Here is a 16,286-nt window from a genome sequence, read left to right on the forward strand (position 1 = left end):
GACACAGAGCATGACTCAGAGCAGAGGAAGGGTCCCTCTCCGCGTGGAGCCAGCAGTCTCTCTACAACCCAACCTCTGGGCCCCCCACAGCTCTTGGTCTGGGCCATCAATGATTTGTAAAATAAATCATCAGAGTCCTGAAGTTGGAGGTGTGAGTCTGAGTGGGACTGAATAAAGAGCCGTGGTAGGAGGGGTGTGCAACGGTGCCTGTGGTTCTCTGGTGATGGCGTGTCACCCTTCATGATAGTGGGTTATGATGTGCAAGTATAAGAGTGTACTAGTATGTGAGACCACGTGTGCCAGCAACCAGGGTGTATGATATGGCGTGTACATGCACACATCATGGGCAGAGACTGTGTAGTGGCCGACTGCTCTGTGAGGTGGTGACCATGGGGGTGAGGTTCTGAGAGATGGTGTGCACGACATGAGGCAACTGTGAGAAACGGGGCACCAGTGACTGTATGAGAGGACGTGGGGGTATGTGTGCAACGGGGTGTGCTGAGGCAACATGTGAGGCTATGCTCATGTGATTGTGCACCATGCAGGGTGGTTCTGAGGCGGTGCGACAGCATGTGTACCAGGCACAGCATTTGCTCAATAAACATTTCCGGGATGCTCACCAAGGGCTGTGTAGGACGGAATGTGGAGACCTAGCAGTGTGACCTGAGGTACTGCGTGTCAGGAGGTCTTTGTGGGTCTGGCAAGGGCAGCACTTGTGTGCAAGCACGTGTATGTGAGCGTATCGCACATCCTGTGCCCTGTCACAGTGCCTCCGAGTGGCTGACAGCGTGAGCAGCTCTGTACACTTGTTTGTGGAGGTATCAATATATACAATTTCAGTCTGTAAGTTAGGGACCCACCTCCAGGGGACAGAAGACATGTTCAGGACAGGAACGGGAGGCCAAGATTGGGGCTGGAAAGACAGCCAGCAAGAAGGGCAGAAGGCCAGTCTGGGACCGTGGGGTTGTCCATGGGCCCTCCTGACACTCATCTCTTATCTCTCTCAGCCCAGCTCGGCCTGCAGCCCTGTGGGAAATGGTAGAGAAGGAGGGGGAGATTAGGAGAACAGAATAACCTCTAGGGGGAATATTTAGACCCCGGGGGGGATCTCCCCACAGTGCCAACTCCCTCCCCAACACACCCCTTCACCTGGGTGAACTGCTCCCCCTAAAGTGGAATCTGTTCTTCCATGGAACAAACCCTCACATCGGAGCATGCGTGGAGTCAGGTGACATCCTAACCCAGACAGGTTAAGCGTCTCTCCCAAGGCCACACAGCTGGTGGCACAGGGCTGAGCCAGGCTCCGTGGTGTAGCCTCCACCCTGCAACCAGCACCGTTTCCTGAGTGCTCACTGTGGTCAACAACAGCTGGAAGGCTCAGGTGCTTTCCTTCATGAACACCTGAAAAAATACTCTAGTCCGGCTGGTGTGGCTCAGTGGTTGAGCATCAACCCATGAACCATGAGGACATGGTTGGATTCTTGATCATGGCACATGCCCAGGTTGCAGGCTCGAACCCCAGTGAGGTGCATGTAGGAGGCAGCCGATCCATGAATCTCTCTCATCACTGATGTTTCTATCTCTCTCTCCCTCTCCTTTCCTCTTTGAAATCAATAAAAATATGTGTGTGTGTTTGTTTGTTTTTTTTTTAAAGAAAGCCCCATCTTTAAACTCTTTGGGAATCCTGATTAAGTTCAGGAGCCTTGCTTACATTGTTGACAATGGCCCCGGATGTCACTTTGCACAACAATCCCTACCTCACGCCCCACCCCGCAGAGTCCACAGGAACCTGTGATCCAACTCTCAACATGAACCACAGTCTTGAACTTACATGGAAAATCCTTTCCTGAACCTGTGGTGAGGCGCCTGTCCTGACCCCCTGCTTTAAGTCCAGACCTCATCCTATACAGGCATCTACAGCCTCACCTGGCACAGGACCCCCTGCCCAAACACTGTACAGCAAGTATGTCAAACTTGTGGCCCGCAGGCCGCATGCACCCACAACAAATATTGTTGCAGCCCAGCCAATATAACGGTATGTAAGAAACGTTTTAATAAAAATTTCATAACCTACCAATGGCATATTTCACAGACCTAGAACGAACTCTCCAAAAATTCATCTGGAATAAAAAAAGACCCCGTCGCCGAAACCGGTTTGGCTCAGTGGATAGAGCGTCAACCTGCGGACTGAGAGGTCCCGGGTTCGATTCCGGTCAAGGGCATGTACCTGGGTTGGGGGCACATCCCCGGTGGGGGATGTGCAGGAGGCAGCTGATTGATGTTTCTCTCTCATCGATGTTTCTAACTCTCTCTATCTCTCTCCCTTCCTCTCTGTGAAAAATCAATAAAATATATTTTTTAACAACAACAACAAAAAAAGACCCCGAATAGCTGCAGCGATCCTGAGAAAGAACAAAGCAGGTGGGATCTCAATACCTGATATCAAGCTGTATTACAAAGCCACTGTTCTCAAAACTGCCTGGTACTGGCACAAGAACAGACATACAGATCAATGGAATAGAATAGAGAGCCCAGAAATCGATCTGAACCAATGTGCTCAATTAATATTTGACAAAGGAGGCGAGAACATACAATGGAGTCAAGACAGTCTCTTCAATAAATGGTGTTGGGACAATTGGACAGATACATGCAAGAAAATGAGACTAGACCACCAACTTACACCATACACAAAAATAAACTCAAAATGGATAAAGGACTTAAATGTAAGACAGGAAACCATAAAAATACTAGAGGAATCCAAAGGCAACAAAATCTCAGACATATGCCAAAGCAATTTCTTCACCGATACAGCGCCTAGGGCACTTGAAACTAAAGAGAAAATGAACAAATGGGACTACATCAAATTAAAAGCTTCTGCACAGCAAAAGAAACCATCAACAAAACAAGAAAGCCCACTGCATGGGAGAACATATTTGCCAATGTTATCACCGATAAGGGTTTAATCTCCAACATTTATAAGGAACTCATACAACTTAACAAAAGGAAGATAAACAATCCAATCAAAAAATGGGCAAAGGACCTAAATGGACACTTTTCAAAAGAGGACATTCAGAAAGCCAAGAGACATATGAAAACATGCTCAAAGTCACTAATCATCCGAGAGATGCAAATCAAAACAACAGTGAGGTACCATCTCACACCTGTCAGACTGGCAATCATCAACAAATCAACAAACGACAAGTGCCGGAGAGGATGTGGAGAAAAAGGAACCCTCGTGCACTGCTGGTGGGAATGCAGACTGGTGCAGCCACTATGGAAGACAGTATGGAGTTTCCTCAAAAAGGTAAAAATGGAATTCCCATTTGACCCCGTGATCCCACTTCTAGGAGTATATCCCAAGAAACCAGAAACACCAGTCAGAAAGGATATATGCACCCCTATGTTCATAGCAGCACAATTCACCATAGCTAAGATCTGGAAACAGCTTAAGTGCCCACCAGTAGATGAATGGATTAGAAAACAGTGGTACATCTACATGATGGAATACTATGCTGCTCTAAAAAGGAAGGAACTCTTACCATTTGCAACAGCATGGATGGAACTGGAGAGCATTATGCTAAGTGAAATAAGCCAGTCAATGAAGGAAAAATACCACATGATCTCACTCATTTATGGATAATAAAGACCATTATAAACTTATGAACAAAAATAGATACAAAGGCAGAGCAGCCTCGAACAGACTGGCAAACTACAGCGAGAAGGCCGGGGAGGGTTGGGGGGCAGGAGGCAGGGGGGTAAGAGATCAACCGAAGGACTTGTATGCATGCATATAAGCATAACCAATGGACATAAGACACTGGGGGGTAGGGGAGGCCAGGGGATTGTCAAGGGCGGGGGGAAAAAATGGACACATATGTAATACCCTTTGTAATACTTTAAGCAATAAAACAATTAAGGAAAAAATTTTCATAACTTAATTTTTAGAATATCCTGTTATACATAACTAGAGGCCGGGTGCACAGGATTTGAGCACTGTTGGGGGGTGTGGCCTGTGGGGATCAGCCTGCTCATCCCAGTCTGCAGAGTGGCTGTGGACCCACCCTCTGAGTGGCTGCTCCCTGGTCTGGCATCTTCCGTGGCGCTGGAGCACTAGCTTCTCCAGGGGACCCGGTCAGGGCCAGGCTCAGGGACAATAGCACTGAGGCGGCCGAGTAGGCCTCAGTCCCACGGTGGCCATGAACCTACCTCCCAGCCTCCAGTCAGCCAAGCAGCACTCCCACTGTGGTAGTGCACGGACTCCCCAGGGGGCAGCTCCTGCGTTGAGCGTCTGCCCCCTGGGGGTCAGTGCATGTCATAGCCACTGGTCGATTGGTCGTTCCACCATTCGGTCTCTGGGCTTTTATTATACAGGATTATGAATACCGAACTACAACATTCACTAATGACTGATTACTATAATTGTGTTGCATTCATTTTCCTTACGTACCTTATGTGCAGGTGCACCATTTCTCTCCACTGATACTAGCAGCACATATTTTAGCGGCCGGTTGCCACATCATTAGTCTTGTACTGACTTGTTTGGTGTGCATAACAGGAAATATTTTGCTTTCAGAGAAGAAGAAAAATAGATTTGCATTACGCTTATAAATTTGTGCAGTTATTCAGTGTCTGGTAAGTTAATGTTCAAGAAAAAATATTACTTTTTCTTAAAATGTTCTATTATTTTATGTTAACAATGACTCATTTATTTCAACCCTTTGTAATCAGCATGTCTCTATCGAAATCATCCTATGTTCCTATGAAAATTGAAGGTTTTGTGTGTTTTTTTTTGCGGCCCACATAAACTTAAACCTTGTTTATTTGGCCCGTGATAGCCTTTGAGTTTGACATACTTGCTGTACAGGGCTTACTGACCTAATCCTGTCCTTACTCCATGGCCTACAGGAAGCCTAGCCTATAACAGTGCTGGAGCCTATAACCGAATTCTGCAGAAACCTTTCCCTGACTTCCAACAGAAATCCGTAACTTGACCCGTTTCAGGAATCTCGGATCTGATCGTTCATAGGAACCCCTAAACTTGCCCTCTGGAAACACCCTCCTGACCCTGTATAGGAAGCCCTGATGTGACTCCCTCTGACAGCCTTGGTCTGGAAGCCTTGCCCTCACCTTGTACAGGAGCCACTGTCTTGACTGTGGCTAGTGGCCACCACATGAAACAGCGTAGCTCTGGGGAGTCTACAGAATCCTGTAGCAGGCACTGCTATAGGCCTTTCAACCCTGCTCCCCTTTCTTCCTGACTCACTCACTTTCCCAGCCTCCCTTGCAATGACAGGTGGACATGTGACAGTTCTGATCAATCGAGTGAGCAGAGTGGCATATGCAACTTCCAGGCCTGGCCCATAGGAACCTCTCATGGGCCCTCTTATGAGCACTGGCTGGTGTTCTCAGTGGTTAGAGCATGGGCTTGTGCACCGAAGGGTCTCGGGTTTGATTCCCAGACAAGGGCATGCAGCTGGGTTTAGGTTGGATCCCCAGCCCCAGTTGGAGCACATGCAGGCAGCGGCTGCACTGGCTATCCTGGCAGGGTTCCATGTTGCTGGGGTTGCCATGGAGACCCATAGCTAGGGTAGAATCTCACAAAGAAGCCATCTTAGAAATGGCCAGAAGCCTTCACGAGGCTATGTGGGTCACGTTCCCTGTGTATGTGCAGACCTGGGAACGTACATCCCCAGACTGCCTCATTGGGAATGAATACGGTAAGGAGGTGGGGGTGACCCTAGTTGAGTGGCCCATGGGGCTCCACAAAGTTATGCTAAAAGCCCATTGGGAAAAGGCTGCTGGTGACTGCAGCTGCCAGAGTGACCAGTGGGGCTCAGACCCAGGAGTCACCCAATGGCCAGCAGCTGCTCTGGCAACCTATGGGAAGGAAGGTGGGAAGGCTGGCCACCATGTGGGGCTGTTGGGAATCACTGCATCTTGAAAGCAGGATGGCTTCAGACCTTCTGTTCCCTTCTTTCTTCCTTCCCATACCCACCCACACCCCAAACAGTCTTCCAGGTTAATGCATGCCTCTGCTGTCTGGAGGGGACCCCAGGAGGCTCAGCATACACCAGCTGGGCCTATGGCAGCACGGGGCTGTACCCTCCCGCAACTGTGAGCCCCACCTGGGAGTACATCGATCCCCAGGCCTTAGAAGATTCCTATGCAAGAGGCACCTTCCTAGAGAACATCAGGACACAGCGACTGCGTCCGGACCTGTTGGCGCTGGGGCCTGCGGTGCCTTCCTCCATCCCTGTCCCCAGCAGTGCCTACGGGCCCCCCGACTTTCCTAGGAGCTTCTTTCCTCCAACCAGAAGCACCCCCAATCCAGCGGTCTATTCCTCCCCCAACCTCCAAGGAACCCTACCCCTGTCCACCTGTGGTGAGGCTCCCCCAAAGGGACAGGGAGGTTGAGGAGGGGGATGGGGTCCAAGGCAAAGTTGGGCTGAGCCTGGTCCCTCTTGCCCCCTGTCCACCTCACCAGAGCCCTGGGATTGTGCGCCATGCAGGGTGGTTCTGAGAAGGTGTGACAGCATGTGTACCAGGCACAGCGAAAGTCCGGCAGAGCGAAAGTCCGGCAGAGCGAAAGCCGCTCCACAGTGCCACCTGTGCAATGCCGGTGGTCAGACGATGACTAGGCAGAACAAGCCCCAAAGGCGCCGGGTAAGAGCCCAGGCCGGCCTCCCCTCACCCAGGTACTCTGTTCTCACTCCGGGCAGGGATCTCTGCCCTCACACTCTATGAGAACCCACATCCCCCCTCCCTGCCCCATCCACTCAGGGACCCAGCTCTGTACTGGAGTGTCTACCCTCGGCCCACCCTCGGGCTGCAAGCAGGCACGCCGTCCACTCCCTGCACAGCAGTTTTCATCCTTGGCTACACACTGGGATCACCGTGGGGCCCTCCCGAGATGGGTTGATTTACTTGGTCTGGGGCGCTGCCTGGGCATCAGGATTGTTTTCGACTCCCCAAGTGAGTCCAACGTCCGCCAACGCTGAGAACCACTGATGAAGCACCCCACGCCATTTGGAAAGCCCCGGGACAGGAGGCCATGTCCTCGCCCCTCAGAGCACCCTCAGTCTATGCCTTGTCCAGGAAGCCCTGCCTGCACCCTGACCCTCACCTCCTGGGTCCTCCACCCACCAGTGCACTGACCCTCATTTTCTTGCTGCCCCCAGAAGGTCAGCAAGCGGGCAGGTGCCCAGTGCACCAACTGCCAGACAACCATCGCGGCAGTGTGGCGGCTGAATGCCAATAGAGACCCCGTGTGCAATGCCTGCGGCCTTTATTACAAGCGACACCAGGTGTGCCCTGCCTCTTGGAGCCTGCCCCCTGCACCCCCATCCCGCTAACCTGGCCTTCCTTCTCCTTTTCCTTTCCTGTATTCTTCCTATCTCCCTTTCTCTCTTCTCCCTGTTATTCTACTCCCTCCTCCTTCCCTATCACCCTTCTCTTCTCTACACCTTCATCTCCTCCCTGCCTGTCTTTTCCCTCCTGCTCCCTTCTCTCTCCTCCATTTCTCATTTCCTTCCCCCTCCCCTCCAGCCATCAGCTAGTCCTATGGCTAGAGGCTCCCTCAGCCTTTCCATTGCTTAGGGCCTCACAAGCTCATGACTCCTTAGGGCATTATCTGGGCCACAGCTGGGGCCTGCTCCCCTAGTCCTTGACCCAGTTCCTGACTCTGAAGGAGTGGGGTGGAAAGGGTGTCCCTGGTGGAGACACAGAGGCAGATGTCTGAGGTCGGGGAACACTCATGGCCTCTCTTTCATCAGGTGAACCGACCACGGACCGTGCAGAAGGGTGGTATAAAGTCTAGAAAACCCAGGCCATCACAGAAAGAAAAGAAGCCAGTGTCAAGCCTGGGAGGCACTGGACCAGGTGATGCTCCGGCTGGTGGCTTCATGGTGGTGGCTGGGGGCAGCGATGGTGGGAATTGTGGGGAAGTGGCCTCAGGCTTGACATTGGGCCCACCTGGTACTGCCCATCTCTACCAAGGCCTGGGCCCCGGGGTGCTGTCAGAACCTGTCAGTCACCTCATGCCTTTCCCCGGGCCCCTGTTGGGTTCACCCACAGGCTCCTTCCCCACAGGCCCCATGCCTCCCACCACCACCAGCGCTGTGGAGGCACCACTCAGCCCATGAGGACACAGAGCATGACTCAGAGCAGAGGAAGGGTCCCTCTCCGCGTGGAGCCAGCAGTCTCTCTACAACCCAACCTCTGGGCCCCCCACAGCTCTTGGTCTGGGCCATCAATGATTTGTAAAATAAATCATCAGAGTCCTGAAGTTGGAGGTGTGAGTCTGAGTGGGACTGAATAAAGAGCCGTGGTAGGAGGGGTGTGCAACGGTGCCTGTGGTTCTCTGGTGATGGCGTGTCACCCTTCATGATAGTGGGTTATGATGTGCAAGTATAAGAGTGTACTAGTATGTGAGACCACGTGTGCCAGCAACCAGGGTGTATGATATGGCGTGTACATGCACACATCATGGGCAGAGACTGTGTAGTGGCCGACTGCTCTGTGGGGTGGTGACCATGGGGGTGAGGTTCTGAGAGATGGTGTGCACGACATGAGGCAACTGTGAGAAACGGGGCACCAGTGACTGTATGAGAGGACGTGGGGGTATGTGTGCAACGGGGTGTGCTGAGGCAACATGTGAGGCTATGCTCATGTGATTGTGCACCATGCAGGGTGGTTCTGAGGCGGTGCGACAGCATGTGTACCAGGCACAGCATTTGCTCAATAAACATTTCCGGGATGCTCACCAAGGGCTGTGTAGGACGGAATGTGGAGACCTAGCAGTGTGACCTGAGGTACTGCGTGTCAGGAGGTCTTTGTGGGTCTGGCAAGGGCAGCACTTGTGTGCAAGCACGTGTATGTGAGCGTATCGCACATCCTGTGCCCTGTCACAGTGCCTCCGAGTGGCTGACAGCGTGAGCAGCTCTGTACACTTGTTTGTGGAGGTATCAATATATACAATTTCAGTCTGTAAGTTAGGGACCCACCTCCAGGGGACAGAAGACATGTTCAGGACAGGAACGGGAGGCCAAGATTGGGGCTGGAAAGACAGCCAGCAAGAAGGGCAGAAGGCCAGTCTGGGACCGTGGGGTTGTCCATGGGCCCTCCTGACACTCATCTCTTATCTCTCTCAGCCCAGCTCGGCCTGCAGCCCTGTGGGAAATGGTAGAGAAGGAGGGGGAGATTAGGAGAACAGAATAACCTCTAGGGGGAATATTTAGACCCCGGGGGGGATCTCCCCACAGTGCCAACTCCCTCCCCAACACACCCCTTCACCTGGGTGAACTGCTCCCCCTAAAGTGGAATCTGTTCTTCCATGGAACAAACCCTCACATCGGAGCATGCGTGGAGTCAGGTGACATCCTAACCCAGACAGGTTAAGCGTCTCTCCCAAGGCCACACAGCTGGTGGCACAGGGCTGAGCCAGGCTCCGTGGTGTAGCCTCCACCCTGCAACCAGCACCGTTTCCTGAGTGCTCACTGTGGTCAACAACAGCTGGAAGGCTCAGGTGCTTTCCTTCATGAACACCTGAAAAAATACTCTAGTCCGGCTGGTGTGGCTCAGTGGTTGAGCATCAACCCATGAACCATGAGGACATGGTTGGATTCTTGATCATGGCACATGCCCAGGTTGCAGGCTCGAACCCCAGTGAGGTGCATGTAGGAGGCAGCCGATCCATGAATCTCTCTCATCACTGATGTTTCTATCTCTCTCTCCCTCTCCTTTCCTCTTTGAAATCAATAAAAATATGTGTGTGTGTTTGTTTGTTGTTTTTTTTAAAGAAAGCCCCATCTTTAAACTCTTTGGGAATCCTGATTAAGTTCAGGAGCCTTGCTTACATTGTTGACAATGGCCCCGGATGTCACTTTGCACAACAATCCCTACCTCACGCCCCACCCCGCAGAGTCCACAGGAACCTGTGATCCAACTCTCAACATGAACCACAGTCTTGAACTTACATGGAAAATCCTTTCCTGAACCTGTGGTGAGGCGCCTGTCCTGACCCCCTGCTTTAAGTCCAGACCTCATCCTATACAGGCATCTACAGCCTCACCTGGCACAGGACGCCCTGCCCAAACACTGTACAGCAAGTATGTCAAACTTGTGGCCCGCAGGCCGCATGCACCCACAACAAATATTGTTGCAGCCCAGCCAATATAACGGTATGTAAGAAACGTTTTAATAAAAATTTCATAACCTACCAATGGCATATTTCACAGACCTAGAACGAACTCTCCAAAAATTCATCTGGAATAAAAAAAGACCCCGTCGCCGAAACCGGTTTGGCTCAGTGGATAGAGCGTCAACCTGCGGACTGAGAGGTCCCGGGTTCGATTCCGGTCAAGGGCATGTACCTGGGTTGGGGGCACATCCCCGGTGGGGGATGTGCAGGAGGCAGCTGATTGATGTTTCTCTCTCATCGATGTTTCTAACTCTCTCTATCTCTCTCCCTTCCTCTCTGTGAAAAATCAATAAAATATATTTTTTAACAACAACAACAAAAAAAGACCCCGAATAGCTGCAGCGATCCTGAGAAAGAACAAAGCAGGTGGGATCTCAATACCTGATATCAAGCTGTATTACAAAGCCACTGTTCTCAAAACTGCCTGGTACTGGCACAAGAACAGACATACAGATCAATGGAATAGAATAGAGAGCCCAGAAATCGACCTGAACCAATGTGCTCAATTAATATTTGACAAAGGAGGCGAGAACATACAATGGAGTCAAGACAGTCTCTTCAATAAATGGTGTTGGGACAATTGGACAGATACATGCAAGAAAATGAGACTAGACCACCAACTTACACCATACACAAAAATAAACTCAAAATGGATAAAGGACTTAAATGTAAGACAGGAAACCATAAAAATACTAGAGGAATCCAAAGGCAACAAAATCTCAGACATATGCCAAAGCAATTTCTTCACCGATACAGCGCCTAGGGCACTTGAAACTAAAGAGAAAATGAACAAATGGGACTACATCAAATTAAAAGCTTCTGCACAGCAAAAGAAACCATCAACAAAACAAGAAAGCCCACTGCATGGGAGAACATATTTGCCAATGTTATCACCGATAAGGGTTTAATCTCCAACATTTATAAGGAACTCATACAACTTAACAAAAGGAAGATAAACAATCCAATCAAAAAATGGGCAAAGGACCTAAATGGACACTTTTCAAAAGAGGACATTCAGAAAGCCAAGAGACATATGAAAACATGCTCAAAGTCACTAATCATCCGAGAGATGCAAATCAAAACAACAGTGAGGTACCATCTCACACCTGTCAGACTGGCAATCATCAACAAATCAACAAACGACAAGTGCTGGAGAGGATGTGGAGAAAAAGGAACCCTCGTGCACTGCTGGTGGGAATGCAGACTGGTGCAGCCACTATGGAAGACAGTATGGAGTTTCCTCAAAAAGGTAAAAATGGAATTCCCATTTGACCCCGTGATCCCACTTCTAGGAGTATATCCCAAGAAACCAGAAACACCAGTCAGAAAGGATATATGCACCCCTATGTTCATAGCAGCACAATTCACCATAGCTAAGATCTGGAAACAGCTTAAGTGCCCACCAGTAGATGAATGGATTAGAAAACAGTGGTACATCTACATGATGGAATACTATGCTGCTCTAAAAAGGAAGGAACTCTTACCATTTGCAACAGCATGGATGGAACTGGAGAGCATTATGCTAAGTGAAATAAGCCAGTCAATGAAGGAAAAATACCACATGATCTCACTCATTTATGGATAATAAAGACCATTATAAACTTATGAACAAAAATAGATACAAAGGCAGAGCAGCCTCGAACAGACTGGCAAACTACAGCGAGAAGGCCGGGGAGGGTTGGGGGGCAGGAGGCAGGGGGGTAAGAGATCAACCGAAGGACTTGTATGCATGCATATAAGCATAACCAATGGACATAAGACACTGGGGGGTAGGGGAGGCCAGGGGATTGTCAAGGGCGGGGGGAAAAAATGGACACATATGTAATACCCTTTGTAATACTTTAAGCAATAAAACAATTAAGGAAAAAATTTTCATAACTTAATTTTTAGAATATCCTGTTATACATAACTAGAGGCCGGGTGCACAGGATTTGAGCACTGTTGGGGGGTGTGGCCTGTGGGGATCAGCCTGCTCATCCCAGTCTGCAGAGTGGCTGTGGACCCACCCTCTGAGTGGCTGCTCCCTGGTCTGGCATCTTCCGTGGCGCTGGAGCACTAGCTTCTCCAGGGGACCCGGTCAGGGCCAGGCTCAGGGACAATAGCACTGAGGCGGCCGAGTAGGCCTCAGTCCCACGGTGGCCATGAACCTACCTCCCAGCCTCCAGTCAGCCAAGCAGCACTCCCACTGTGGTAGTGCACGGACTCCCCAGGGGGCAGCTCCTGCGTTGAGCGTCTGCCCCCTGGGGGTCAGTGCATGTCATAGCCACTGGTCGATTGGTCGTTCCACCATTCGGTCTCTGGGCTTTTATTATACAGGATTATGAATACCGAACTACAACATTCACTAATGACTGATTACTATAATTGTGTTGCATTCATTTTCCTTACGTACCTTATGTGCAGGTGCACCATTTCTCTCCACTGATACTAGCAGCACATATTTTAGCGGCCGGTTGCCACATCATTAGTCTTGTACTGACTTGTTTGGTGTGCATAACAGGAAATATTTTGCTTTCAGAGAAGAAGAAAAATAGATTTGCATTACGCTTATAAATTTGTGCAGTTATTCAGTGTCTGGTAAGTTAATGTTCAAGAAAAAATATTACTTTTTCTTAAAATGTTCTATTATTTTATGTTAACAATGACTCATTTATTTCAACCCTTTGTAATCAGCATGTCTCTATCGAAATCATCCTATGTTCCTATGAAAATTGAAGGTTTTGTGTGTGTTTTTTGCGGCCCACATAAACTTAAACCTTGTTTATTTGGCCCGTGATAGCCTTTGAGTTTGACATACTTGCTGTACAGGGCTTACTGACCTAATCCTGTCCTTACTCCATGGCCTACAGGAAGCCTAGCCTATAACAGTGCTGGAGCCTATAACCGAATTCTGCAGAAACCTTTCCCTGACTTCCAACAGAAATCCGTAACTTGACCCGTTTCAGGAATCTCGGATCTGATCGTTCATAGGAACCCCTAAACTTGCCCTCTGGAAACACCCTCCTGACCCTGTATAGGAAGCCCTGATGTGACTCCCTCTGACAGCCTTGGTCTGGAAGCCTTGCCCTCACCTTGTACAGGAGCCACTGTCTTGACTGTGGCTAGTGGCCACCACATGAAACAGCGTAGCTCTGGGGAGTCTACAGAATCCTGTAGCAGGCACTGCTATAGGCCTTTCAACCCTGCTCCCCTTTCTTCCTGACTCACTCACTTTCCCAGCCTCCCTTGCAATGACAGGTGGACATGTGACAGTTCTGATCAATCGAGTGAGCAGAGTGGCATATGCAACTTCCAGGCCTGGCCCATAGGAACCTCTCATGGGCCCTCTTATGAGCACTGGCTGGTGTTCTCAGTGGTTAGAGCATGGGCTTGTGCACCGAAGGGTCTCGGGTTTGATTCCCAGACAAGGGCATGCAGCTGGGTTTAGGTTGGATCCCCAGCCCCAGTTGGAGCACATGCAGGCAGCGGCTGCACTGGCTATCCTGGCAGGGTTCCATGTTGCTGGGGTTGCCATGGAGACCCATAGCTAGGGTAGAATCTCACAAAGAAGCCATCTTAGAAATGGCCAGAAGCCTTCACGAGGCTATGTGGGTCACGTTCCCTGTGTATGTGCAGACCTGGGAACGTACATCCCCAGACTGCCTCATTGGGAATGAATACGGTAAGGAGGTGGGGGTGACCCTAGTTGAGTGGCCCATGGGGCTCCACAAAGTTATGCTAAAAGCCCATTGGGAAAAGGCTGCTGGTGACTGCAGCTGCCAGAGTGACCAGTGGGGCTCAGACCCAGGAGTCACCCAATGGCCAGCAGCTGCTCTGGCAACCTATGGGAAGGAAGGTGGGAAGGCTGGCCACCATGTGGGGCTGTTGGGAATCACTGCATCTTGAAAGCAGGATGGCTTCAGACCTTCTGTTCCCTTCTTTCTTCCTTCCCATACCCACCCACACCCCAAACAGTCTTCCAGGTTAATGCATGCCTCTGCTGTCTGGAGGGGACCCCAGGAGGCTCAGCATACACCAGCTGGGCCTATGGCAGCACGGGGCTGTACCCTCCCGCAACTGTGAGCCCCACCTGGGAGTACATCGATCCCCAGGCCTTAGAAGATTCCTATGCAAGAGGCAACTTCCTAGAGAACATCAGGACACAGCGACTGCGTCCGGACCTGTTGGCGCTGGGGCCTGCGGTGCCTTCCTCCATCCCTGTCCCCAGCAGTGCCTACGGGCCCCCCGACTTTCCTAGGAGCTTCTTTCCTCCAACCAGAAGCACCCCCAATCCAGCGGTCTATTCCTCCCCCAACCTCCAAGGAACCCTACCCCTGTCCACCTGTGGTGAGGCTCCCCCAAAGGGACAGGGAGGTTGAGGAGGGGGATGGGGTCCAAGGCAAAGTTGGGCTGAGCCTGGTCCCTCTTGCCCCCTGTCCACCTCACCAGAGCCCTGGGATTGTGCGCCATGCAGGGTGGTTCTGAGAAGGTGTGACAGCATGTGTACCAGGCACAGCGAAAGTCCGGCAGAGCGAAAGTCCGGCAGAGCGAAAGCCGCTCCACAGTGCCACCTGTGCAATGCCGGTGGTCAGACGATGACTAGGCAGAACAAGCCCCAAAGGCGCCGGGTAAGAGCCCAGGCCGGCCTCCCCTCACCCAGGTACTCTGTTCTCACTCCGGGCAGGGATCTCTGCCCTCACACTCTATGAGAACCCACATCCCCCCTCCCTGCCCCATCCACTCAGGGACCCAGCTCTGTACTGGAGTGTCTACCCTCGGCCCACCCTCGGGCTGCAAGCAGGCACGCCGTCCACTCCCTGCACAGCAGTTTTCATCCTTGGCGACACACTGGGATCACCGTGGGGCCCTCCCGAGATGGGTTGATTTACTTGGTCTGGGGCGCTGCCTGGGCATCAGGATTGTTTTCGACTCCCCAAGTGAGTCCAACGTCCGCCAACGCTGAGAACCACTGATGAAGCACCCCACGCCATTTGGAAAGCCCCGGGACAGGAGGCCATGTCCTCGCCCCTCAGAGCACCCTCAGTCTATGCCTTGTCCAGGAAGCCCTGCCTGCACCCTGACCCTCACCTCCTGGGTCCTCCACCCACCAGTGCACTGACCCTCATTTTCTTGCTGCCCCCAGAAGGTCAGCAAGCGGGCAGGTGCCCAGTGCACCAACTGCCAGACAACCATCGCGGCAGTGTGGCGGCTGAATGCCAATAGAGACCCCGTGTGCAATGCCTGCGGCCTTTATTACAAGCGACACCAGGTGTGCCCTGCCTCTTGGAGCCTGCCCCCTGCACCCCCATCCCGCTAACCTGGCCTTCCTTCTCCTTTTCCTTTCCTGTATTCTTCCTATCTCCCTTTCTCTCTTCTCCCTGTTATTCTACTCCCTCCTCCTTCCCTATCACCCTTCTCTTCTCTACACCTTCATCTCCTCCCTGCCTGTCTTTTCCCTCCTGCTCCCTTCTCTCTCCTCCATTTCTCATTTCCTTCCCCCTCCCCTCCAGCCATCAGCTAGTCCTATGGCTAGAGGCTCCCTCAGCCTTTCCATTGCTTAGGGCCTCACAAGCTCATGACTCCTTAGGGCATTATCTGGGCCACAGCTGGGGCCTGCTCCCCTAGTCCTTGACCCAGTTCCTGACTCTGAAGGAGTGGGGTGGAAAGGGTGTCCCTGGTGGAGACACAGAGGCAGATGTCTGAGGTCGGGGAACACTCATGGCCTCTCTTTCATCAGGTGAACCGACCACGGACCGTGCAGAAGGGTGGTATAAAGTCTAGAAAACCCAGGCCATCACAGAAAGAAAAGAAGCCAGTGTCAAGCCTGGGAGGCACTGGACCAGGTGATGCTCCGGCTGGTGGCTTCATGGTGGTGGCTGGGGGCAGCGATGGTGGGAATTGTGGGGAAGTGGCCTCAGGCTTGACATTGGGCCCACCTGGTACTGCCCATCTCTACCAAGGCCTGGGCCCCGGGGTGCTGTCAGAACCTGTCAGTCACCTCATGCCTTTCCCCGGGCCCCTGTTGGGTTCACCCACAGGCTCCTTCCCCACAGGCCCCATGCCTCCCACCACCACCAGCGCTGTGGAGGCACCACTCAGCCCATGAGGA

At 51.6% G+C, this 16,286-nt stretch overlaps 2 protein-coding genes across 2 annotated transcripts; both read left to right on the forward strand.

Moving 5' to 3' along the window:
* Positions 1 to 10: 10 nt before the first annotated feature.
* Positions 11 to 8,141, forward strand: LOC308511946 (erythroid transcription factor-like; the record flags this gene model as incomplete). The annotated part of the gene is made up of 3 exons (XM_081081762.1): positions 11 to 31; positions 7,179 to 7,304; positions 7,773 to 8,141. The coding sequence occupies 3 exons, from the start codon at positions 11 to 13 to the stop codon at positions 8,139 to 8,141; spliced, it is 516 nt and encodes a 171-aa protein (XP_080937888.1).
* Positions 8,142 to 8,152: 11 nt separating this feature from the next.
* LOC308511947 (erythroid transcription factor-like) lies at positions 8,153 to 16,283 on the forward strand (the record flags this gene model as incomplete). The annotated part of the gene is made up of 3 exons (XM_081081763.1): positions 8,153 to 8,173; positions 15,321 to 15,446; positions 15,915 to 16,283. The coding sequence occupies 3 exons, from the start codon at positions 8,153 to 8,155 to the stop codon at positions 16,281 to 16,283; spliced, it is 516 nt and encodes a 171-aa protein (XP_080937889.1).
* Between the last annotated feature and the right edge of the window lie 3 nt (positions 16,284 to 16,286).

Source organism: Myotis nattereri (assembly GCF_964212035.1).
Source record: "Myotis nattereri genome assembly, chromosome: X".
In the NCBI taxonomy this organism is placed as follows: Eukaryota; Metazoa; Chordata; class Mammalia; order Chiroptera; family Vespertilionidae; genus Myotis; species Myotis nattereri.